The 24,383-nt window shown below is 42.3% G+C and overlaps 1 protein-coding gene across 1 annotated transcript; it reads left to right on the forward strand.

Moving 5' to 3' along the window:
- Nucleotides 1-3,014: 3,014 nt before the first annotated feature.
- LOC308109608 (zonadhesin) lies at nucleotides 3,015-24,070 on the forward strand (the record flags this gene model as incomplete). Its single annotated transcript, XM_080463295.1, has 20 exons — nucleotides 3,015-3,227; nucleotides 3,844-4,170; nucleotides 8,599-9,163; nucleotides 9,281-9,477; nucleotides 9,565-9,954; nucleotides 10,363-10,655; nucleotides 11,474-11,601; nucleotides 12,880-13,017; nucleotides 13,102-13,358; nucleotides 13,463-13,547; nucleotides 13,937-14,071; nucleotides 14,190-14,446; nucleotides 17,459-17,543; nucleotides 18,978-19,100; nucleotides 19,311-19,519; nucleotides 19,635-19,791; nucleotides 19,880-20,226; nucleotides 22,248-22,377; nucleotides 23,713-23,894; nucleotides 23,985-24,070. 19 exons carry the CDS (start codon nucleotides 3,015-3,017, stop codon nucleotides 23,853-23,855), a joined length of 4,179 nt encoding a protein of 1,392 aa, XP_080319421.1. The 3' UTR covers nucleotides 23,856-23,894; nucleotides 23,985-24,070.
- Nucleotides 24,071-24,383: the final 313 nt, after the last annotated feature.

Genomic DNA, 24,383 nt, shown 5'->3' on the forward strand with positions numbered 1-24,383 from the left:
TCCTCACAAAGGCTGCCTTTGAGTTTTAATAGGGTGAGGAGGCTTTAAATATTTGTTTTTGACCACTGCCTCTATTGACACAGGTCGACAGGACTTCAGGAATGTCACAATAGGTGATTCAGGCAGCGCCTTCGTACAATGAGCCTTTCTTATCTCCCTTCTTTCCACCTCTTCTTGCCCTGTCTCATGCTTTCTGGCTGACACACATTATATGTACTCTGGCAGACGCTACCTGAAGCCTGTTTTCTGACGTCTGCATTATCAGGTCACACTGTACACATTCAAGAATACAGATTGCATAAGTTGACACGTATTGTTCATGGTTTTGACTTATCGTCACAAAGTGCATTATGATGAGGCTCATAGTGCCATCTGGGGGAAAAAAAAAATTATCTTGTCATATTTGTATGACTTGTAGTCTTCATGAGCGCTCATTGAACACACACATCCAGTGTCTGTGTCATGGAAGCAACATGCAATGTCATATTATAATCCCGATAAAGACGTGATAGCTCTGCTTGATGTAAATTGAGTTGTATGGCTCATTTTACTGCTTCAGTGGTCTCCTGGTGCTTCACATGATCAGTCACACCCACACGTTGAGCGGTAAACCGCCATGCTCGGTACATCCTGGGGTTCCGGACCAGATCAACTGAAGGTTAATAAACAGACGCACACATATGCTATTTTGTGTGCTGATCTACAAAATATCACTATTCAGCACCTTTTCCTTTATGAATGTGGAATATGTTTCAGAATTTACAGAAATTACTAACCCATTAGCTCACTGCATCTTGAAAACGTTATTCACGACTGCATCTTTTTCCATCTTTTTATACCTGCTGTTTTCGTGGTGTGAGGCATTTCCTTGACACAATTCATTAATTTTACCTCAAACTTTGACTTTGTGACAGATCATCTGCCATGATGCTCTTTCATTTATTTATTTATTTATTTATTTATGGCCAAATTTAATTTCAATTTCATGGTATCACATCTCATTTTGTCCCTGTAGGAGCGCAGCAGTCCATCCAATAGTACCAATAATAATTCACTCAAACTCCATCAGATCGTTGTCGTGTAAACTGTGTCCAATGCATTTGAGTTCTACTGTCTGCACGTTGTGTCACTCATGGTATTATTCTTCCTAAATCAAATTTTATGCAAACTGATAATGAAATATATTCAGCATGTGTTCTGCAGGATCTCACTAAATAAAGCTCTTGGTGTATTCCTCATGGAGCACAGGTTGAGAAAAGGAGTTGAGCCTTAACAGTTTAACACCTGAGTCACAGGAGCCCTAACATCCTTCGTCCTGTAATCCAAACGTTAGTTCATTGTATAGCTGCAGACAAAAATTAATCCAACAACTGACACAGCAGCAAGCGTGAGCTGTCTTTTCTTACTGTCAGTTTACTGTACGAACAAAATGCAGAGCAAACATGGTGTAATAATGTATAATTCGGCACTTTGTCAGATTTATCCACATCTTTTAAGTTCACATTTCAAATAATCACTGTGACCTACATTTCAGCCAAACGTGTTGACAACATCCAGGTGAGAAGTTGGCTACAAAAGAAGAAGTCGCTGTGTGTGTGTTTTGATTATTGTGAGTTGATTAGGCTTTACTGTAAAAGAATGTTGATAAATGAGTTTACTTTGGCCCGGCTGCCTTTTATGACCGAGCAGCAGTAAACCCTGATCTCCCCTATCACTATTTACTGAAACCGTGCAGATCGTTGCTACGCCACAGACCCGATCCAGCCACATTTCACGTCCTCCAGAGGTCTATCTACTCCCACTGCGGGGGTGTACCTGTGCGTAGGGAGGCGGGAGGCGTGGAGGGGAGAGGACAGGAGGGGAGGAGGATAAATGAGGACACCACAAGGGGCCTGCAGCTCCGTGTTGACACTTTAAGGGTCACACAAAGCCGCGCTTCCACAGAAAAGCTTGGCACAGTGACTGCTCTGCACTCATTCTTCAAGTCATCAAAGACAGAAAGAGCATTAGAGACGGCAGAGCGGCCGAAGGCTGCTGCTACAGGATCAGATATGCTTGGAGGAGCCCTCACAGATTTGTCGGTCACAGTGTTGCTTCTCTTTCTAACCCAGAGCAGGTGGGTTTCAAGATAACTCAACTTTCTCATGCTGGAATTCAGCCAAACTGATTATTAGGAAAATTGTTGTTGAGCCAACAATAATTTAGGAAGTACACAAGTGACTTTTGTTTTAAATGTGTTTGATTTCAGAGCTGAAGATGACTTTTCACTAGTTACTTTACCAGAGCAGAGGACAACTTCAGGTATTTCAGCTTCTTCATTAATGTGCTTTTGTTTTAAAACACAGAGTGAGTGTGTATGATGCTATATTTATCCTCATTCTTTCTTTTAGAATATGTTACGCAGTGTTTCTACGACACAGAAGTCAATCTGATTTGTGACTGGACAAAGAGCCAAACAACAGCAGGTAAGAAGGATTACAGCTGGAGATAGATCACTTTCATTGATTCTAGTAATTGAATTAAAAGTGTGCTGTGTTTTTTATTAGCTTTTGTCTACTGACTTGTAATGACTTTAACAGGGCGATACCTTGCATTTGGGCGCACCCTCCAGTGAGGATTTGGAACGTTGGTCCACAGTTCTGTTTTAATCTGCAGGCAGGGTGTGATTGTACGCGTGCATCACTGCATTATCACTGATTGACCTGAAGTAGGCTAATAATCTTTTATAACCGCATGTTCTCCCAGGGGCAATCAAACTAAAGAGCCTATACTTGAGTTTCAAATCCAGTACAAAACACTCACACAATCAGCTATTTTTATTTGCATTTAATGATAACTTCATCGCAGCAGATGCACGTTGTGTTTCATAAGCTATAACAAAGACAAAGAAACGGGTTCACTGTTTATGAGGACGGTTCAATTCATCAAGCTGCAGCTGAAAATATCATTTCTTGGATGATGGTGAAAGTGTGTGATGAGCTGCGTGTTGTGTTTCAGCTCGGGAAGACGTTGTGATGACTGTTTTAGCGAGCGGCCCCCTGGAGATCGAAGGACAGGCCTGTGTAGAGTTCTGGTACCTGAATCCAGTCACAGCGAACGGCTCCGAGCTTCGGGTCTGGCTGAAAAGCAGCACTGGACTGGTAGAGATCTGGACCTCTCCTGCCGTCCCCAGAGACGCATGGAGACAAGTGTTTGTGCCACTCACTCTCACTGATCCAGGGACTCAGGTCAGATGTGTGGATGTAAAATCCTCGCACCATTACTAACTATCTGAATTCGTGTGAGTGTAATATAGGACAATAATGCTGCCAGCGCGACTTCCATCGACATGCCTCTGAGCTGATTAAACTATATTCTTTGTGTTTCCTACATTTAAATATTTTCTTTTCTAATAATTAGGTTGTGTTTGAAGCTGTTGAAGCAGCATCCACAGATGAACAGATCCAGTTTAAACAGATTGGTATAAGAAGAGGCTCTTGTGGTGAGTATATGTTGCACGATACTCATAGATACAGACACCATTAATGTCATCACTTTAATCTTCAAAATGGTAGAAGTTAAATTAACAGAAAATATTTTCTTTCAAACAATCTACTGCTTTCGTCAATTGAGTGAATAATAGATTGTGTGTTTCTGCAGTGAAGATCATAAAGAAAATGTTTGTAAAATTCATAACAAGGATGAGAATCCACCAAGGTTCCTAATCAGCTGTACTGTCCAGATGGTGTTATGGTTGTAAAGTGATTGTTGGCTCGATAACCCCCCCCCACAGGACCCCAGTGTGAGTCGAACACACAGTTTTGGACAGATGAGTCTACCCGCTGCCTGTGCACCGCCGGCCAGCTCTTCTGCTCTCCCTCCCGGTGCCCCGAGGACCAAAGCTGTGGTCCTCACAGAGGACGGTCCAGAGGGACTGCCACCTCTGGGCTGTGCACTATTCACCATCACACAGACTGCAGCACTTTTGATGGAGTGCTGTTCCGCTTCATGGCCCCCTGCACTTATGTGCTGGCTAAGACCTGCTCGCCCGCTGAAGCCCTGCCGCTGTTCAATGTGGAGGTGGTCAATGAGCAGAACGGCAACTCGTCTCTGCCAAGCGTCCAGCGGATCGTCGTGGACGTGGGGAATGTCAGAGTGTCTCTGCTGAAGAGGCAGACACAGCGAGTTGTGGTGAGTTGCTCTAATGGAGGACACCTATTTATCTAATCATTTATTACTCTCTATCACTTTGTCATGTGTCTTATCTGACAGGTTAGGCCTTCGGTGAGATAGATCTGCCTGTCTTGTGGTTCCATAAAAAAAATCTGTCTAGCAAAAGAAGGTGCCGACATAAGCTTCCTGTTGCTTACTTTATTGATTTATTATTGATTTGTTGGTAAGGCCATCAGACTGAAGTGTAAAGAAAGAGACACAGAGCACACAACATGAGTAAAAACATGTCCAAAGACTATAAGTCCAGTTAAAAAAATTATTATTAAGTATTTGCTTTCAAATAAATGATGTTGGTGAATCTAAGTATCCTCATTGGTCCATCTGGGTGGCTCAAACTGAATCTAGTCAACTGGAGGTGTTTATGTGTCTTTTAACAAGTTTCTCTCCTTGTCCAATTGACCTTTGGCTTAAGCCCCGCCCCCCTTTGTTACTGTTCCTAACGCAGCCGGAACAGCTAACTGCATGTTTACGCGGCAGCTGTCAGCATAGAAACCTCCTAGCAACAGGAGCGAGACAGCTTGGCCACCTAGCTTACTTGATTAGCTTGTGATACCAGTGGCTAACATCACATCAGTTAAGCTAGGTGGCCAGCGAAAAGGAGGCACCACTGGGATTCACATTTTGTCTTGTCAAAAAATGGTGTTGAGTTTTTTTTTGTTTGGACTCAAACATGATTGACAGTTCCTGCGGCCAATTAACATGTTCTCAACAAACCAGTCAGAATCTCGTATGCACTGTCACAAGAGGAAGCTGTGCTATGAAAACGGGTCAGAGCGAGCTCTATATCAGATTTTGTTTCCTGATAAATGTTAAGGATTGATTTAAAGACAATTCAAGGGAGACTGGATATTTGAGAATACCAGGTGATGACTACTTTAAGGAAGTTCATCACTGCTCGCGTTCTGTGACTAGATTGATAAGATTATACAAGACATTGTCTTACTTTGGAACAACTGTGACATCCAAGTTCATAGCTGTTGTGTTTAATCAACAGTAGATATTTGTCCATGTTTTGTTTGGGTTTTGTGAATGGGATGAACTAAACCCCGTTGTTTATCCTTTTGGGATACCTCATATCACTGACGTTTGACCATTTTTGGGACTTAAATAACCTAAATAGCCCAGAAAACAACAAAGTGCCACTAGCTCTAATGCTCTGCAAGAATGTTTGTCTGAGTCCGGGCAGTTGGTAGTTGAATGCTGTTGGTTTGTTTGTGTTTTGAGGCAGGGGTTGACCAAAGACCACTAGACTGGACTGGTTAGTCTCACTAAGTGCTGGAAGCCAGGCATTTATGCAAACTCTTTAGGTTTGTCACTCAAGCTTTCTTCTCCTACTGAGTTTCTATGTTGATGGATTTTAGCAGATGGACTCACGTGGTTCATTGACTCTCTTGGATTTTAACAACCTTCATCATGGTTGTTGTTATCACAGGTCAGTTCCACTTAACAAAGATGGCTTCTTTGACCGCTCTATCAAACCATAAGTTTTCTCTGTCTTAAAAAACGTTCCCTTCTCTTCTGCCGCTTCAAGGGGTCATAATCAGTCACAAGCGACCTCCTCTGAACGGCATGTGACGACCGTGACGAAGGTCATTTAGCCTGGACCCTTTGGTCCATGAATACAAAAACCTGAGGCCTTTCGGATCTGTGACCCTTTGAGCCACATCCAAAGAGTTTACATTTCTGAGCTCTCCACCACCAGTTGAGTGTAATGAACCACATGAAGTGATGAAATCAATTGGATAAAGAGAGGAACGTCTTCAAAGCCTGGTGAGCGAGTCCAGTTCACCTGATTCAGTGATTTTGAGATGTAAACGAGAGATTTCTTTCTTTATGACCGTTACTCTTTCAACAGTGAACTGGACTGTTGTGTGGTTGGAATTCTGGGTTGTTTGATTTGACTGGATTTCAATGGTGCTAATGAGGATTCAGCGATTTTATTTGGTTTCCATTACACAAGTAGTGGAGGAGATTACAATGTGACTTTTTTTTCTCTTCTAATCAATTGAGACAGACAATGCAGGTCTTCCAGTGGGAACATCGAACTATTTTTTTTTCCATTTCTATCCATGAGGTCTTGTTGTGTTGCTTGTGGATACATTTGAATAAATTCTGTAGATAGTTTGATGAGAACTAATAAATGAGTTGTGGAACTTCCTAAACACCGTGTGACTGAAGTCCAGAATAAATGATAATCAATGAGGGAATCATATTACTTACCCACAATGATTCCAGTTAGCCTCCGAAATAGTCATGTTGCAGCACATATTTGATATGACCTGTTGGAGCAGGGAAGAGGAAATCTTAAACTGTAGTAGCCCATAATAATCCAATAAACAGCATTTATAACACTTCTCTTATCATTGTTACCAAGAGCTTCGAAACACATGCAGCAAATTTTATTTAGAACAAGTGAAATCCAAACGTATTGGACCGGAAATCTTAAAAACACACCTATAGAACATATAGCATAATCGTTCTTCAATAGTGTTGTCAGGGAGTGATTCAGTTATAAAAGCCAAACGTGTGTGTGATGATAGGTGTAAATGAATGCTTTACAACTATATTACAACTTAAAGTTTGATTAAACCTAATAAATCATTCAATGTTGACAACATTTTTTGTTTTTTTTAAATTGCAGGAAAATTTTAGTAAATAAAAGTAACTTTTATCATTATGCAGAACGGGTTATTTTATCCCTACCTGCAGGAATAATTATTAAGCAGGAAACTGGCTATGTAGTCAAAAGAGGAACCTATACCCCCTCAACTGCCAAAGATAATCATGTGTTTTTCAAATTACTGACAGGTTGTGTTCCATTAGTTATTTCTAAAATACCCTATATATCAAATTGACAGCTACCACTTTAAGCCTGTGCAAAATATATATTGATGCTTTGTGTATTAGAAATAACAATTTACATATGAAAGAGAAGTGAAATGTGATTCATTTAGAATAAAATGAATGACAACCCTCACTTTTTTATACCAGGTGGTTGTAAGTCAACAACACACTAATCAAGGAAAAATTATGAAGAACAGTAAAGTCGACACACTGATGTGCCACTGAAACACTCATAATCTAAATTAGGGTCAAGAGAAAGTGTACTGTGATTTGGAGGAACAAATCTGAACGTGCAAAGTCTCATGAAGTTCAGCGGAAGTGACATCAGTCAGGAGTGAAACAGTGGCACACATCATTTTGGTCTGTTGAGTCAGTCATTAGTAAATGTTTGATTGTGCACATGCAGACAACTCTAATAAAGGAGAAGCTTTGTTTATTTGTCACAGCAACTGTGGAGCCCATGTCTGTTTCCTGACAGCCAAACATCATTCATGTTGCTTTCAGAAGATGTGAGTTAGTTCAGGATTAATGAGGTAAATATCCATCCATCCATTTTCTGCCTCTTATCTGTTTCCGGGTCGCAGTCTGAGCACTGTCCCCCAGATCACATACCACAGATTAATAACCTTTCCTGCGTGTGGCGAGCCCACGGGAAGGTGGCACCCGCCGTGGGACATGAACCCAATACCTTGAGATTGCGAGTTTCATGCTCTACCAATTGAGCTAGCCGGGGGTGCTATGAGGAAAACAGGAGATTTTAAATCGTAACTGTTAAAACAAAAGCTGTGGCTCACATCAGTGCTAAAGGTGAAATCCTATAGTTGTCAGTTACTTTCAAGGTATTGCCAAAGTCTATGTGTTGCAGTGACACGTTAGCCAACTCTCACTGCTCCCTCTCCATCGGGCTGAAACATTCAGGAACAGTTATTATAGTTAGAAATAAAACTATGTATCTATCTATAACAGCTATTATCAAAGCACTGACGACTCGATTCCTGGCTCTTGTACTCCACGTGTGCAAGTGTCCTTGGACTGACAACAAACAACCTGTTCCTCATGTTGTGTGAGCCTGGAAAACCTCGCTAGTGGTGTGTGAGTGTGCATGGACGGGTGGCGAACAGCATAAAATGTTTTGGGAAGTATTGTGAAAAGTCATATAAGTGAAGTCCATATGTCCCTGGCTGATTACACAGATCATAGCTGCCCTCAAATCTTGCATGAACAAATCCTAAAAAAGGTTTTATAGTTATAATTCATTATTACTTCCTGAACCTCATAATAATGATGTAAACAGGCTGAGCCCTCTAATATGTCCTAATGACCACCGAGTGAACTACTGGATTGAGTAGCTCAAATATTACAGCCTGCTCTGCTGATAACCCCAGTTACTCATAGAGTACAGAGTTTAGCTGTATTACGTCCAGGAACTCATGAGGACCTTATTCACCTTATCACCTCACAAGGTTTTCATCTTGTCTTCAGTTTTCATGGAAACACAGTCGGCTCCAAATTGCTCACGTCATCATTTTTTTCCTCTTTCAGGTAAACGGGGTGTGGAGGAAGCTTCCACTTAGCCTCAGTCGAGGCACAGTCACCATCAGGAGCAACCCTGCTGCCATCATCCTGCAGACCACATTTGGTCTTTCCGTCTCATATGACACTGCCGGTGCATTGCAAGTCGCCCTCCCTCCCAGCTACTCTCGTCATGTCTGTGGCTTGTGTGGCAACTTCAACCACCTCAAAGATGACGACTTGCGCAAACCCGACGGAACCAATGAGGAGGACGCTACGGTATTAGCTGCGAGCTGGCAGACCGGGGACAGCGTCTCCTCGTGTGAAACCATTCTGGTGCCTTTTCAGTGCGACCCGCTGGAGGAGGCAGAGTATGCCAGTGAGATGTACTGCGGAGGCCTCGTCTCCAGCTCGGGGCTCTTTGCCGACTGCTCGTCACTTCTCGCTGCAGAGAGCTACTTCAGGGCCTGTCTTTTTAGCATGTGTTCAAGTCAAGGCGACCCTGCAGTGCTCTGTCAGGTCCTACAGTCCTACGCTGAGATTTGCCAGGAGGCTGGAGTCGCTGTACCAACATGGAGGAACTCCTCATTCTGCTGTACGAAGCTCATTAATGCCTCAACCCTTTGTTTTCAAAACAGTGACAAATGATGGCCACAATGACACCGTGACAGTTAAAGACATCTCTTTTCTCACTCTCCTTGTGGCCCTCCAGCCCTTCAGTGCGGTGCAAACAGCCACTATAATTCATGTGCTGATGGCTGTCCCGAGGTGTGCTCCGTCCAGGATTTACCTGGCTCCTGTGGAAGCTGTGAGGAGAGATGCGAATGTGATCCTGGCTTCAAACTCAGTGGGGGGGAGTGTGTCCCAGATGGAGACTGTGGATGCTGGTATAATGAAAAACACTATGAGGTAAGTGAAGCAGACGAACACAAAATTATTACTTATTCAATTTCCAAGAGCAACAGTCTATGTTCTTCATCTTCCTTTTTCCTGCAGAAAGGAGAAACTCTCACAGAGGGGGAATGTGTGCAACGGTGCAGATGCATGGGAAATAATGAAATGCAATGCAGCAGAATGGCATGTAGTGACAAAGAAGTCTGTAAGGTTAAAGACGGGGTGAAAGGCTGCTTTCCTTTCAACCCTGCCACCTGCAGTGTGTACGGGGATCCACACTACATCACCTTCGACCGCTGGGCCTACGATTTTCAAGGCGGCTGCAGCTACACACTGGCGACCACGTGTGTTGAAGAAAGCGCGTTTCAGTTCAGTATCATCGGACACAACAGGCATCCCTCCGGTCAGAACGCCACCAGGTCCAAGCTGGACGCCGTGACGCTTCAGGTTGAAGACCTGCGTCTCACCCTGAACCAAAGCAAAGAGCTCTTTGTAAGCATGCACTTCTCCCACAACTACATAGAGTCACAACGTGACAAAGATGGATGTAAAAATGTGTATGAGTCATTGCTAGTTCATGTAAAAAGCTGGAGGTCACTGTTATTTATGATCTACTTTATTTCAAAAACGACAGTGGCTAATGACTTTTATATCAACACACCGCTGTTTACATGGTTCACTTCTTACTTTCAGTCAGGTCATTGGAGGAAGCCAGCTTGTCACTGAGGGACGTTCATGTCATGCTTAAATATGCGTGTAACAGTTTGAGTTTGTCCTGAATGTTTATGCCGTATAAAGTTGTTCCACGAGCTGTTTTAGCAGAAGAAACATTTGCTCTTGATTTTATTAAGGGAAAAAAGCAAATACAAGCATTAATACAAACCAAAATTCTCTGTTCAGATACACGACACCCAGTTCCCACTGCCTCACTCAACCAATGGCTCATATGGCTCAGTAAAGGTCTACATGAAGAACAAGTTCATGGTCTTGGAGACGACCTTCGGCCTCAGAATGATGTTAGATGGAGACAGCAGACTGTTCCTGCAGGTGGATGAACGCTACAAATACGAGCTGTGCGGACTTTGTGGTACCTACTCTGGATACCAGGATGACGACTTCATAACGCCGGGAGGCCAAATTGTCACTGACCCGTTCAAGTTTGGAAACAGCTGGATAGTACAAGACATCGATGAGTATGTTACTTCATGTTATTGCACATAGTACAACAAATGCATGAAAAACACACGATTCTCCAAACAATCTGCCACTTTTGCCTGTTTGGCCTCAGGACTTAGACAGAATTAGACAATCTTAGCCCTGATTCCTGTGTTCTGGACAGAAACCAACTGAACTGATAAACACTATCCATCCGCTATTTTCCAACCGGGGTTTGCAAGGTTGATATAGACAAACAAAACCTACAGAATCCAACAGAACTGATGAGAAAAAAAATAGAACAAAGTTAAATGGCAGGAAGACCTCCTGAACTCATAAAATAATCAGCTATTTCAACAGCAACTCAAAAGTTAAGGGCACAATTGGTGACAAACATATCACTAGACCAGCATTTGTATTTGACACTAACAGGAAATGTTACCAGCCAATCGTGCAGAATGATGTTTGAAAGTTTGTATGCGTTAAGGTTCCTAGTCTCGTCAAGAAATTCTCACTAATGCTTTTGAAAGCAGTCCAATGATTACCAGATGTTCGCATCTATGGTTGACTGGTTGTAATAAAAAATAGACATTTCCAGCTGGGAGGAATTATTTCTGTTTCTCTATATATATTGTTTGGAACTGAAACAGCACACTGTCATCAAAATATAAAATTTTTGAGCATAATCTATAGAAGACCCTTTTCTAATCTGTCCTAGGTGTATTACACATCCAAATGACCCGGCCACCTGTGATAACGACCAGAACAACGAAGCCTACGATCAGTGTTTGCCAATATTCGGGGATGCATTTGAAGCTTGCCATGAGCACATTCACCCAAGTGTCTACCTGAATAGCTGCGTGTACGACTACTGTGCCACAAACGGTGACCCACACACTCTCTGCGAATCCCTGAAGTCGTACGCAGCGGCGTGCCAGGTTGCAGGAGTGAAACTTCCTGCGTGGGAAATGGGCACAGCTTGTGGTGAGTCCTTCAATCAGACGCTGGGATTATGAAGCGGTGATTAATGCACATGTAGACCGCCATGCAAGATATATACAAAAGAACATAATGGCTGTATTCAGAGCTTTAATTTCAGAGATTTGTTGGCGCCATGCAAGCCCTCCTTGTTTCATCTTTCACGTCAGTTAATTCTGTTTTTTCCCTCCTGATCAAACCTCCTTTTTCTTTATAATCTCGTCTGAATCTTTGCAAAAAGCAAGCTTGACAACTTCCTGTCGCTCTTCCTGATTGAATTTATTTTAGTTTCACAGGCAGATATGAAGAAATTTTACATGGTTAAGATGTGACAAAAGCAGCCAGCTGCCAGGAGAAGCTAACCAAGGCTGAAATGTGAACTCATTCCTTATTTGGCGTTTTCTTATTGTTATTGTTCATATTCCAGCTGAGCCCCAAACCACTGCAACACCTCCAACAACCTCAACTCCAACTCCAGATCAGACGAGTAAGAGTAATGAGGGCTGGGAGGGTTTCTGATCCTGCTACATCATTTATTTTAGATATTGATAATCATAAAAGCAAAAATTAAGTCTGTACATGCTTGCTTGCTATTGCTTCAGTGAAGAAAACTAATTGAATGTGAATATATTAAAACTGTGATTCTCAACTGGTGGACTGTGACCTTAAGGTGGATTGTTTACTTAATTTCAGTGGGTTGTGGGCCTTTTTCTTTAAAAAAAATATTAATATAAAGTTTCATTCCATGTTGTAATTGTGCAGTGAAACACAGGTAAAATGTGACATATGGATTTTATTATATTCAAGGTCAAAAACGACTGTTTGTTCATCGAGGTGTCCGCACAACTACATTTCAGAGATCATTTTTACTTCATATTTGTTTGTGAAAATGGTTCAGTCATTTGAAGGAGGGAAAATTACTGAAGTGAAGAGTTTTGGTTTTAATTAAAATGCAGCTAATTGGGCATAAAAGGGGAATATTTCTTTCTCTACATCCCCATTAGCTGCTTATTATGTCGTTTATCATTGCGTGCGTGCGTGCGTGCGTGCGTGCGTGCGTGCGTGCGTGCGTGCGTGCGTGCGTGCGTGCGTGCGTGCGTGCGTGCGTGCGTGCGTGCGTGCGTGCGTGCGTGCGTCACTGAGAGCAGATTTTGGGTCCTGAAGTCAGACCAGTTGAGAACCACTGCAGTAGAAAAACCTCAATCTGAATATGTATAGATTTAATTACTCTCATTTCAGACGGCATACATAAATATAATATTTGTTTCCATACTTCTTTTATAGTTTGCCCATTGAATTGCAACTTTGATGAACATATGTGTGGGTGGGAGCAACTCATACAGGACAGTTTTGATTGGACGAGACGTTCAGGACCCACACCATCAGATTTAACTGGGCCAAACCAGGACCACACCACTGGAGGTGAGAACCCAACGTGAGCCCACAGCATCTCTCCCATGCACTTCAAAACTCATGCAGATTGAGAATTATTCCTTGTTCCCACAGCTGGTTCCTACATGTACATTGAAGCCGGCGGCGTTACTCATGGAGATTCTGCACGTTTGATGAGCTCAGCGTGTCACTATAGCGTCCCAGTCTGCCTGCATTTCTGGTATCATATGTACGGTTCAGCCAATGCCATGGCTCTCAACATCTACCTGCTCAAAAACAACAGAGCTACTAAGATCTGGTCCAGGATGGAAAACCAGGGGCCAGAATGGCGCCAGGGGAATATTGACATCAGCGTCTCAAGTCCATTCCAAGTAAGTCTGGTGACGCAAAAATCAACAGCAATAATTGTTTTCTATGTGATGCTATGAGAATGTATACACAGCAGTGAATAATATTTCACTAATGATATTTCCAGATCATAGTAGAGGGAATACGTGGATCAAATGACCAGTCAGATGTGGCAGTAGATGATATTTCTATCCATTTTGGGAAATGTTCAGGTGAGATTCACCACTAATAAGAATGAGAACAACGTGTTTGCTTGATTGCATACTTATCATTGCTTATTTGTAATGATAATAAAAGGTCTAAATCACTTCACTTTAGAAAGCTTCCCTGACCTGGTTAGTGGAACTGAGCATCCTCTTACCACCTCAGTCCTCCCCCCACGCCCAAGTAAGTACACGGGAAGCTGTATTTCACGGGTCACTTGTTTCTGCATCAAAAGCAGAAGTGTAGTTGAACATTAACATTTATGTCTAGCCCCATAAATAATGAAACTGCAATTTTCTAATGGAAACTGAAGTTACAGCTTGTCTTTTTTTTTGTAAGGAAGTTGTGCAAGTGCCTCAATAGTTGATGTTAATCTTTTGCAAATGTTCCCCTACAGTCTGCAGTCTGGACTGCAGCTTTGACAGGAGCCTTTGCAGCTGGAGTCAGATGATGACAGATGCTTTCGACTGGACGTGGCAGAGTGGGTCCACCCCCACCTTGATGACTGGGCCCTCAGCTGACCACACAGGGGGTAATGCCACTTCTTTTCATGCAGTTTTACATTAGTGCATTAAGAAAAGGATCATTCTGTTCTGTATGGCCATAAATCTGGAGACAATAAACTGACAGGGTCACTCCTATTTTCCCAGATGGTCACTACCTGTACATTGAGGCCAGCAGCGTCACACACGGAGACACAGCTCGTCTCATTAGCCCTGAGTGTCGGGACTCTGGTCCTCAGTGTCTGCAGTTCTGGTACCATATGTACGGCTCAGCAGACACAATGGGCCTCCATGTTTACCTGCTCCAGAACAAAGTGGCCGATGCTGTTTTTTGGCAGAGAAATGACCAAGGGAACCTGTGGCACCTTGCTCAGGTGGACATCCAGACAACTGGAGCTTTTCAGGTGAAACCACAAAGTAAACTGTGGCAGCAGTCTTTCCTCTGGAGTCTAAAAAAATACTAATTTTGAAAACTCACTCTTAACCCCCATGTCATCACTCAGATCATTTTTGAGGGGCGCAGAGGAAATAATGATGAGTCAGATGTGGCCATAGACGATGTGAAGCTTTATAATGGTCACTGCTCAGGTAAGAAACACTGACAAAGAGGAAATAACACAACAAGTCTTGAAAACTGTTGCCAATTCTAAGTGACTTCTATTCAGAGTGCCCATTAACATTGTTTTGCTGTCACAGACTTGAGTGGTGATTTAAATGCCACAGCTCCCCCAAGTGTCCCGGTGCCCACCATTACATCTCCAGAGCCTTCCACGCTCAACGGTACAGTACAGCCTCCTGTTATGAATGGCACTAAACTTCCCACAGAGGAAGCAATAACAGACTCAATTAATCAAAGCAGCCTTACAGACGGTCCTTTTGAAAAACCAGCCGTACTCCCAGGTATTATAACAATTTTACTGCAGGACAGATATACATTCCTCAAATACTTTTATGGGTAATGGCTTACACAGCCACTATGTGATTTATAGAATTGCTCTGTCTATTACCCAATAATATATCTGACTCTCATTTTCAGTGCGCTAACTGCACTGTGATGTTGAAGGAAGTTCTACGAGTGCCTGAATAGTTTGTGTTAATCTTTTGCAAATGGTCCCCTACAGTCTGCAGTCTGGACTGCAGCTTTGACAGGAGCCTTTGTAGCTGGAGTCAGATGATGACAGATGCTTTCGACTGGACGTGGCAGAGTGGGTCCACCCCCACCCTGATGACTGGGCCCTCAGCCGACCACACAGGGGGTAATGCCACTTCTTTGTACAAAAAATGGTGATTAGATGAGTAACATTATGTCTGCTAAAATTTTTTATTTATTATTAACAGATTTTTTTTACCCTTAGATGGTCACTACCTGTACATTGAGGCCAGCAGCGTCACACACGGAGACACAGCTCGTCTCATTAGCTCTGAGTGTCGGGACTCTGGTCCTCAGTGTCTGCAGTTCTGGTACCATATGTACGGCTCAGCAGACACAATGGGCCTCCATGTTTACCTGCTCCAGAACAAAGTGGCCGATGCTGTTTTTCGGCAGAGAAATGACCAAGGGAACCTGTGGCACCTTGCTCAGGTGGACATCCAGACAACTGGAGCTTTTCAGGTGAAACCTCTCAATCAAATCCATAACCAGGAGCCTTCCCTCGTGGCAAAACCAGAAAAGTATCATACACAAACTTTCTAATAAATATTACAATATCACTCAGATCATCTTTGAGGGGCGCAGAGGCTCCAATGACAAATCAGATGTGGCTTTGGATGATGTGAAGCTTTACCGTGGTCACTGCTCAGGTAAGAAACTTTAAACTAGTTGAAACACTCCAGAAGATATTGAAAACTGCTACTAATTCCAGTTTTGTATCCTGAATATCTTTTACCACTGCACTACTACAGAGCTGAGCAGTGGAATTTCAACACAACCTCCAAAACCTGTTCCAATAACTACAGCTCCCCCAAGTGTCCCACTTCCAACCACTGCAGCTCCAGAGACCACGACCACTAACACTGAAACTCCAGGTAGGAGGCCGTCGCTACACTCACACACAACAGCTCTCAAACCTTCAGCGATGGGAATGTTTTACACACAGTACCAGATTTTTATATTCACTCTATGAGCTTATATTGAGATGTTATATATGTGACTTTTCTTTCCAGTATGCCAACTCCATTGTGATTTTGAGAGAGATTCATGTCGATGGAATCAGCTCCTCGCTGATGTTTTTGATTGGACCCGACATAGTGGCTCCACTACGTCCATGTTAACCGGCCCCTCTTCAGATCACACCACAGGAGGTAATAAGCCAAATTATATTTTTTACAGTACACCACAGACAAGCCAGCTGGCCTAATTATTAGGAGACAAGTAATTTATTTGCCTTTGTTTTGATAAAGAAAAGGTAAAGAGCAGGATTACTATTGCAACAACACATCATCAGTAGGGTGTATATGATATTTTTCATCTTACAGAAAAGAGCCATAAGAATAATCAGAAAAAAATGCTACTAATAATTAAGCTCATAAAAAAATGTTACCCATAAACGCGCAAAATAGATTTGCAAAAAGAGAAAGTATCTAAAACTTAAAAGGAACAGAAATCTTAAAAAAACAAACATTTATGACCATAATAAGGGAACATTGCATTTTGGTAAAAGGGATCCAGTGAAGAAACAACCTAGACATCAAAAGATTCTAAAACACACACTAGATTTAAAACTAAGTTTTAACCTTAACCCCAAGGTTTCTATTGAAATACAAAGAAATAACATATGAGAATGATTTTTTTTCTTTTTTTTTCCTTTTAAGAAATGTAACTCTGATATAAGCAAAGGGTAGCTTTGTAGGTCGCTCTGACTTTAAAGCCATTTTGATTGTTATTTGCTTTTACTTTTCAATGGAAAATTATTATTTGAGATAAAGTGGCAGAGTATTTAAGTTAATCTTATTTCTGCTCTCTTTCATTTAGGAATTTGAAAACTTTTGTTCTGTATTGTATTCATTTGTTTTGTTTTATTAATTGAATGAATGAAACAAACTAACATGATTACGTTGTTTTTCAAGGTGGCCACTATCTTTACATCGAAGCCAACAGCGCAACACTTGGTGACACAGCTCGTCTCATCAGCCAGGAGTGTTTTGACTCGGGACCTTTATGTCTGCAGTTCTGGTATCATATGTATGGCTCTGCTGAAACAATGGGCCTCCATGTTTACTTATATCAAGACAGAAAGGCTGAAGCAATCTGGCGGAAACTTAACAATCAAGGAAACATGTGGCACCGAGCTCAAGTGGACTTTACCGCAACTGGAGCATTTCAGGTCAGTTATCTATTCGGTTGATACAAATCTAGAATCTACATAAACAACGAGGGGATCTGTCACATCTATGTTTTTTTCTGCACTTAATTTCAGATAATTTTGGAAGGACGACGAGGATCAAATGATCAGTCCGATGTGGCCATTGATGATGTGTCGCTACATCGTGGATACTGCGCAGGTAATACTGCCCATGTGGTACTTTGATTTGTTCACACTCTTTGGATTTGACTGTCCATGAGTTTACTGTACAATGTTGTTACAGACGAGGTCAAACCAACACGTCCCGCTTCGACAACCTTGGCTTCACTTGCAACCAAAACTACAGAGAATTCTTCAACTAAAACACCACCTCCAGGAACAGATAAAACAACCTCCATCCCAACTGAAACACACACACACACAACTGTTAGACCCCAACCTTCAACAACTGACGAACCACAGACACAAACTACATCAAGGCCACAACCTCCAACTACAGTTCAAATTGAGCCAGAGACAACAGCAGGGCTACAACCTCCAACTACAGTTCAACTTGAGTCAGAGACAACAGCAGGGCCACAACCTCCAACTACAGTTCAACTTGAGTCAGAGACAACGGCAGGGCCACAACCTCCAACTACGGTTCAACTTGAGTCAGAGACAACGGCAGGGCCACAACCTCTAACTATGGTTCAACTTGAGTCAGAGACAATGGCAGGGCCACAACCTCCAACTACAGTTCAACTTGAGTCAGAGACAACGGCAGGGCCACAACCTCCAACTATGGTTCAACTTGAGTCAGAGACCACAGCAGGTCCACAACCTCCAACTACGGTTCAACTTGAGTCAGAGACAACAGCAGGGCCACAACCTCCAACTACGGTTCAACTTGAGTCAGAGACAACGGCAGGGCCACAACCTCCAACTATGGTTCAACTTGAGTCAGAGACCACAGCAGGGCCACAACCTCCAACTACGGTTCAACTTGAGTCAGAGACAACAGCAGGGCCACAACCTCCAACTACAGTTCAACTTGAGTCAGAGACAACAGCAGGGCCACAACCCCCAACTACAGTTCAACTTGAGTCAGAGACAACAGCAGGGCCACAACCTCCAACTACAGTTCAACTTGAGTCAGAGACAACGGCAGGGCCACAACCTCCAACTACGGTTCAACTTGAGTCAGAGACAACGGCAGGGCCACAACCTCCAACTACAGTTCAACTTGAGTCAGAGACAACAGCAGGGCCACAACCTCCAACTACAGTTCAACTTGAGTCAGAGACAACGGCAGGGCCACAACCCCCAACTACAGTTCAACTTGAGTCAGAGACAACGGCAGGGCCACAACCCCCAACTACAGTTCAACTTGAGTCAGAGACAACGGCAGGGCCACAACCTCCAACTACAACAGCAGCAACACTCCCAACAACAGCTGACCTATATCGGCCACTGACAACTCAACCACTGCCACATACAACAGGGGAACCACAACCACCATCAACGAATCAACCACAGCCTCCATCTACACCTCCACCACACCCCCAGCCAACAGAGGGACCATTCCATCCAACAACTCCACCACACCCCCAGTCAACAGAGCGACCAAACCCTCCAACAACAACTCAACCAGAATCACAAAGAACAAATACACCACAGCCTACATCCACAACTACACCAAAACTTCCAACAACAGCTCAACCACAGCCACCAACCACGACACGTGGGCCACAAACAACAATGAAACCGGAGCCAAGTAAGTTGTGTAGAATCATAAAAACTAACTCGTTTTTTTCTTTAACAAAATGCATACTCTACAACTTTCAAATCATGCTAGATTGATTACTTAACTAAGACATTAATAATGACGGATACATTTAGACTGTTGAAATTCACTCTGCATGTAAGTGAAAAGCTCCCACTATAATTGTACATTCTTTAAGTAGGTACCTATCTGTCTCTCCAGCACCCTCTTGCCAAAAGAACAGTCATTACACCACTTGTATGCCTGCATGCAGTCCAACCTGCAGCAACTTGAGCGGCTCACCACACTGCAATGAGAACGAGGGGTGCGTTCCCGGCTGTGTATGCAATGAAGGCTTTGTGCTGAAACGGAGGGTCTGTGTTCCGGTACAAGAGTGCGGGTGTGTGGACTGGAAAGGCAACAAATACCAAGTGAGTTACACTTCAGAATAAGTCTCCATCAGAGACGCAGCTTTGATTTTTAAACACTTTGCCCTCTGAATGCCTAATCATTCCGTATGAGTATGATGTCTCTCTGTCTTGTCAGTTCAATGAAGAGTGGTACACCAATCACTGCCATCAGAAATGTGAATGTGACAAAGATGATGGCAGAGGGAAGATTAAGTGTGATGACGAAGATGAGTGTGATGGAGATGCCGTCTGCCTTCAAGATGAGAAGAGCAATTATTACTGCCAGTCAACAGGTGCTGTAAATGGCTCTGAATATGTGATGACACTAAAGTATGTCACATTTTTTTCACTAAATCTTTGTTGACTCTTGTTGCTCAACAGGTTTCAATGAGTGCAGTATTGATCGAGACTCCGAGTACAAAACATTCGATAAGATGAAGTATAACTTTGAAGGTGAGCACTCATACGTGCTGGTCAGGACAAAAAACTTGCCAACAAACCTTCCAGATATCTCCATCGAGGGCATTAACAGCCACACCTCGGATGACGATAGTGTCAGTGAAGAAGACCAGAGACACCCAGATTCAGAAGAAGAGGAGGAGGAGGAAGAGGAGGATGAAGATAATGACGACAGCAGTGAAGAGCAAACGGAACACCACGGATTACAAGAGCTCATAATCCGAGTGTACAATCACACTGTGATGTTCAAGAGGAATCGGAAGTTGACCGTATGTATCATTAAGTTATTGTTATTTTGCCTGCCTCTAAAAATTGTCTAATCATTCAGGAAAATTTGATCTTTCTGAAAGTTGTTATGACCGAATTGATGCTGATTATGTGGTATTGGTTATATTAGTAGCTTCTATTTGTATAGAAAGTGATAGCTATTGGTCAACCAGACAGAAACAAAAGACAGTCTGACCGTGAGCTATAGAGAGAAATTTAAAAAGGAGAAACAATAATTTGATAATAGCCAATTTACTGTTCAGATTTTTGAGGGTGGAAACTGGTACGGTTGTTGTTTTGCAGTAGTTCTGATATACTAAATGCTGCCATTCACACTCTGGCACTGAACGAATAACAGGATCCATTCAGCTTCAAAAGTACTAAAGTAGTATTAAACTCTTTTGGCTTGCAAATTAAATTTGGTTCCATTCAAATAAAATCCAATCAAGTGTGACCATATCAGAATCAGAGAGCCGTCAACAAACCAGGATGTGACAGACTTACGAATGTCATGACAGACGACTTCCTGCTTTTTACTTCTTTATACATTTAACATGCCGTCACTGATTTTTCAGCTTCTAAGAATCCCCTAACGTCGCTGCAGCTGTCCAACATCTGGTTTGTTTGCATCTTTTATTAAAAAATGTTAGCTTGAATTTAGAAAAAAATTAAAAGCAACAAGAATGCAAACTGCATCTTTTTTTTCTTTTACTTTGACTGGCTAAACCTGCACCCCAGGTGAAGACTGCGTAAGATAAGTAGATCCCAACACGCAACCTAGTGGTGTATGGTGGCAAGAATTAAAATATACGATTACCGGAGAGTGTGAGAGTTATAATTTCATATCGATAAACTATTGTGTTTTTTTGAAATTTAATTCAGAAAGCTCATATTGTTGGAAAAAATGCAATTTTCATCTCCTTCAGAGATTCAACATCAAATATTAAGTATCATGCGTTCTTAAAGCCGTTTCAAACAACACCGGTACTTCCACCTTTGACTGATAGGGGGTGGTGTTGTGACGTCTCCTCAGCCATTTCTCAGAAAGAGAGCGTTTTAAACAGAAACCGAAGCTTAGCTATGTACATACATGCTCAACACAAAGCTCACTGACAACACTGATACTGACACGTGAAGATATAATACTATCCTATCCCCCGATAAAGCAATCAGAGAAGAACTTCTACATACTTCTACAAGAATCATTTTTCATAAACTGTACCAATAAACCTGCAGCCACCCCGGGAGCAGAGTTACGCTTCCACATGAAAACGTTCACGATGAAAAAAGAGGACTTTTGTGAAAATTGTGACCTTCTAAAAGTTCTTGATGAAATGTCAGGGTTCACTAAAGTCATTATACGATTCCTCCTGCATCAATTTCATGACAAGCCATCAAACAATTTTTTTCCCTTCGGGCAATATTCAGCCGACACAAACATCCATAGACTCGTGTTCTTGTGTTTTGTACACAACAAATGTAATTCAAGAAGAATCATCAGATCAAGAAGTTCAGGACCTTTGTAATATAAACTGCATTAATAGATTTCTGTCACGAGGCGCAGTGGTCCTGAGGTATATCCAAAGTATCATCCAAAAACAGAACAGAGTCATAAACCGGATACCAGCATAGTAGAATGAGGATAACGCAGGGCTCTGGAACGGAAAGATCAGCTGACAAAGGCCTCGTTTACATGTAACACGTAGACAAACAATGATTCCTGAAAACTCCTGATTTAGTAAAATTCTGTCTGTTTGCATCTAAAAGGGGGGTAGGCAGAGATTTACTTCATAATTCATGAGGTCGCGTTTTTTTTCAAGCTACCATAGCTTCATGCTTCTTGTTACACTGCCCCCTACAGGCTTGGCTGCTCATTGTAGCTCTGGACCAGGTGTAGTTGTGGGTCCGTGTCAATGCAGATTATTTTTAGTAAACATAGAGGGGGAAATATCAGTTTTTGTAAAACCACGTTATGTGTAAACGTGGCCACAGAGACCTGACAATTTGCTTCATTTCATTGCAGATTGATGGAAAGAGAAGTGACACTCCTGCCTCACCAAGTGGTGGAATCAACATTCTGGAACATTCGTCTCGTCTCTACCTGAAGACCGACTTTGGCCTTTCGGTGGAGTTTGATGGACACGGCAGAGCAGGTACGAGCCAAACTCACCCAACAACCTTTTAACTAATAGGAACCTGTTGGATGCATCATTTCATTTCATGGAAACACAGAGTTGTAGTTTCTCTCATCACAATACATAGTGGTGCAGTGGTCAGCACTGTCCTGTCGCAGCATTTTCATCTCAGACTTTCTGTGTGGAGTGTTTGTTTTTTCCCCAGGTATTCTGACTCCATTCCACAGTCTAAAAACATGAGTCATGAGTCTTCGGTTTGTTGTAGATGAAAATAGTGGACACCTGCCTATGTTAACCTGGTGATGGACGAGCCATCTCTCCAAAGTCCCCCATTATCGCCACACTGGGGCCCCATTTACACGACAATATTTTAAAATAAAAACGGAAAAGTTGTTGCATTTTTAGTGTCCATTTACATTACAATGGTACTCGGAGCCGATGAAAATGCACCTTTTTGAAAACATCTCCCAATGTAGAACTTTGCGGAAACATTCCAACTCTGTCTCAGTGGAAATGGAGGAAAAACGTCTCTCTATGAATAAATAAATACTTCTTCTGTACATATGTGAGTAGATAGACAATAATCAAAATGGCGGCCTCCAGAGTGGCATTACCCCCAGTTAGAGATGTGAATTGATAAGGTTTTTACGATTCCCTTTCTGATTAAGGATTCGCTTCTTTATTGACTTTGGACATTTGGAAATGAAACCTGCAGTATTGCCAGCAAGAGGGCGTGCTCACGTTGCCGCTGCTGCTGGGTTGAGATTCACTCCAGAACAAATCGACATTCACTCAAAGTTCTCGCTGCTGTGTCTGCAAATGTTTCTGCATGTTGGTTGTACTTCCACCCTCTGATGAAATTTCCACTTTGAAAGTATTGCAAGTGGAATCTTTGTGCCTCTTGTTGTGTCGACAGCGTGAGCTACGCAGCGTGCGTGGCGACGTCGTTCACCCCGGCACTGGAATCGATAGAGGAATCGTTTGCAAATTTGGCAAAAGATTTCAAGGATTTGAAACTTTGGGACGCGATCCCGACTCCCATCCACATTCTCCTGGGACTTGGTAGTTTAATAGTTGCGACTCGCCCATAATAACAATCTGACTTCGTCTGTCTATATGAATCTCTGTGTACTCTCATATTTAATGTTTATAGCGTATTGTTCTCTGCTCATGTGCGCCTTTTTGCCATTTCTGTGTAAATGGACCTCGTTTTCAAAAAGTTGCTGTGTAAAAGCAAAACTTTTCTGAAACGCGAATGAGAAAACAAAACGTTTTCACTTGCCTGAGACAGATAATACTGATATAGAAGACAAACAAATACACAACGAATTGACTGACGCTGTTTTCTTGCAGAAATCATTCTACCACGCATCTATAAGAGGAAAATCGGAGGCCTGTGTGGAAACTTTGACGGTCGGAGGCAGAACGACTGGATGAAGCCGGATGGCAGCTTGGCCCACAGCGTGGAGGAGTTCGGCCAGAGCTGGACGGTGTGACTTCAGGACGGCTGTGAAGACGACATGTGGCTGGAGAAGGTAGCCGAGCAACGTTTTCACAACCAATTGAGTCGGTACTGTTTCATAAAGTACTATGTAATAGTGATTTTGTTTGTTTTTTTCCTTCAGATTGAAGCGATTTCGTCTGGATGAGACGTGTCACTATCTTCACCTCCAACTTTAAAGGACTTTTTTTTTCACATAACAAATCTTACAGACTGTATCAATCCTTTTCAAGGATTTTCAAGCTTTTTTTTTTTTTTTTTTGGAAAAGTTAGTACTTTTAGAAAGGTCATATCCTTCTTTTAAAATGTCTCAGATATCTTATAACTCTGTGACTATCATTGCTATGCACCCTATTTATTCATTGTTAATATTCTAGCAGAAGACATTATATGAGCATTTCACACTTTGAAAGAAAACATGCAGTGAAATAATTATTTCAAGCACATTAAGAAGAATTTATTGTTTGTTACATCTCTGCTCTAATAAACTGGTATTGTTGTTAAATGTGTCTCGCCATTTTAT

This window comes from Lipophrys pholis (genome assembly GCF_963383615.2).
Source record: "Lipophrys pholis genome assembly, chromosome: 1".
Taxonomy (NCBI): Eukaryota; Metazoa; Chordata; class Actinopteri; order Blenniiformes; family Blenniidae; genus Lipophrys; species Lipophrys pholis.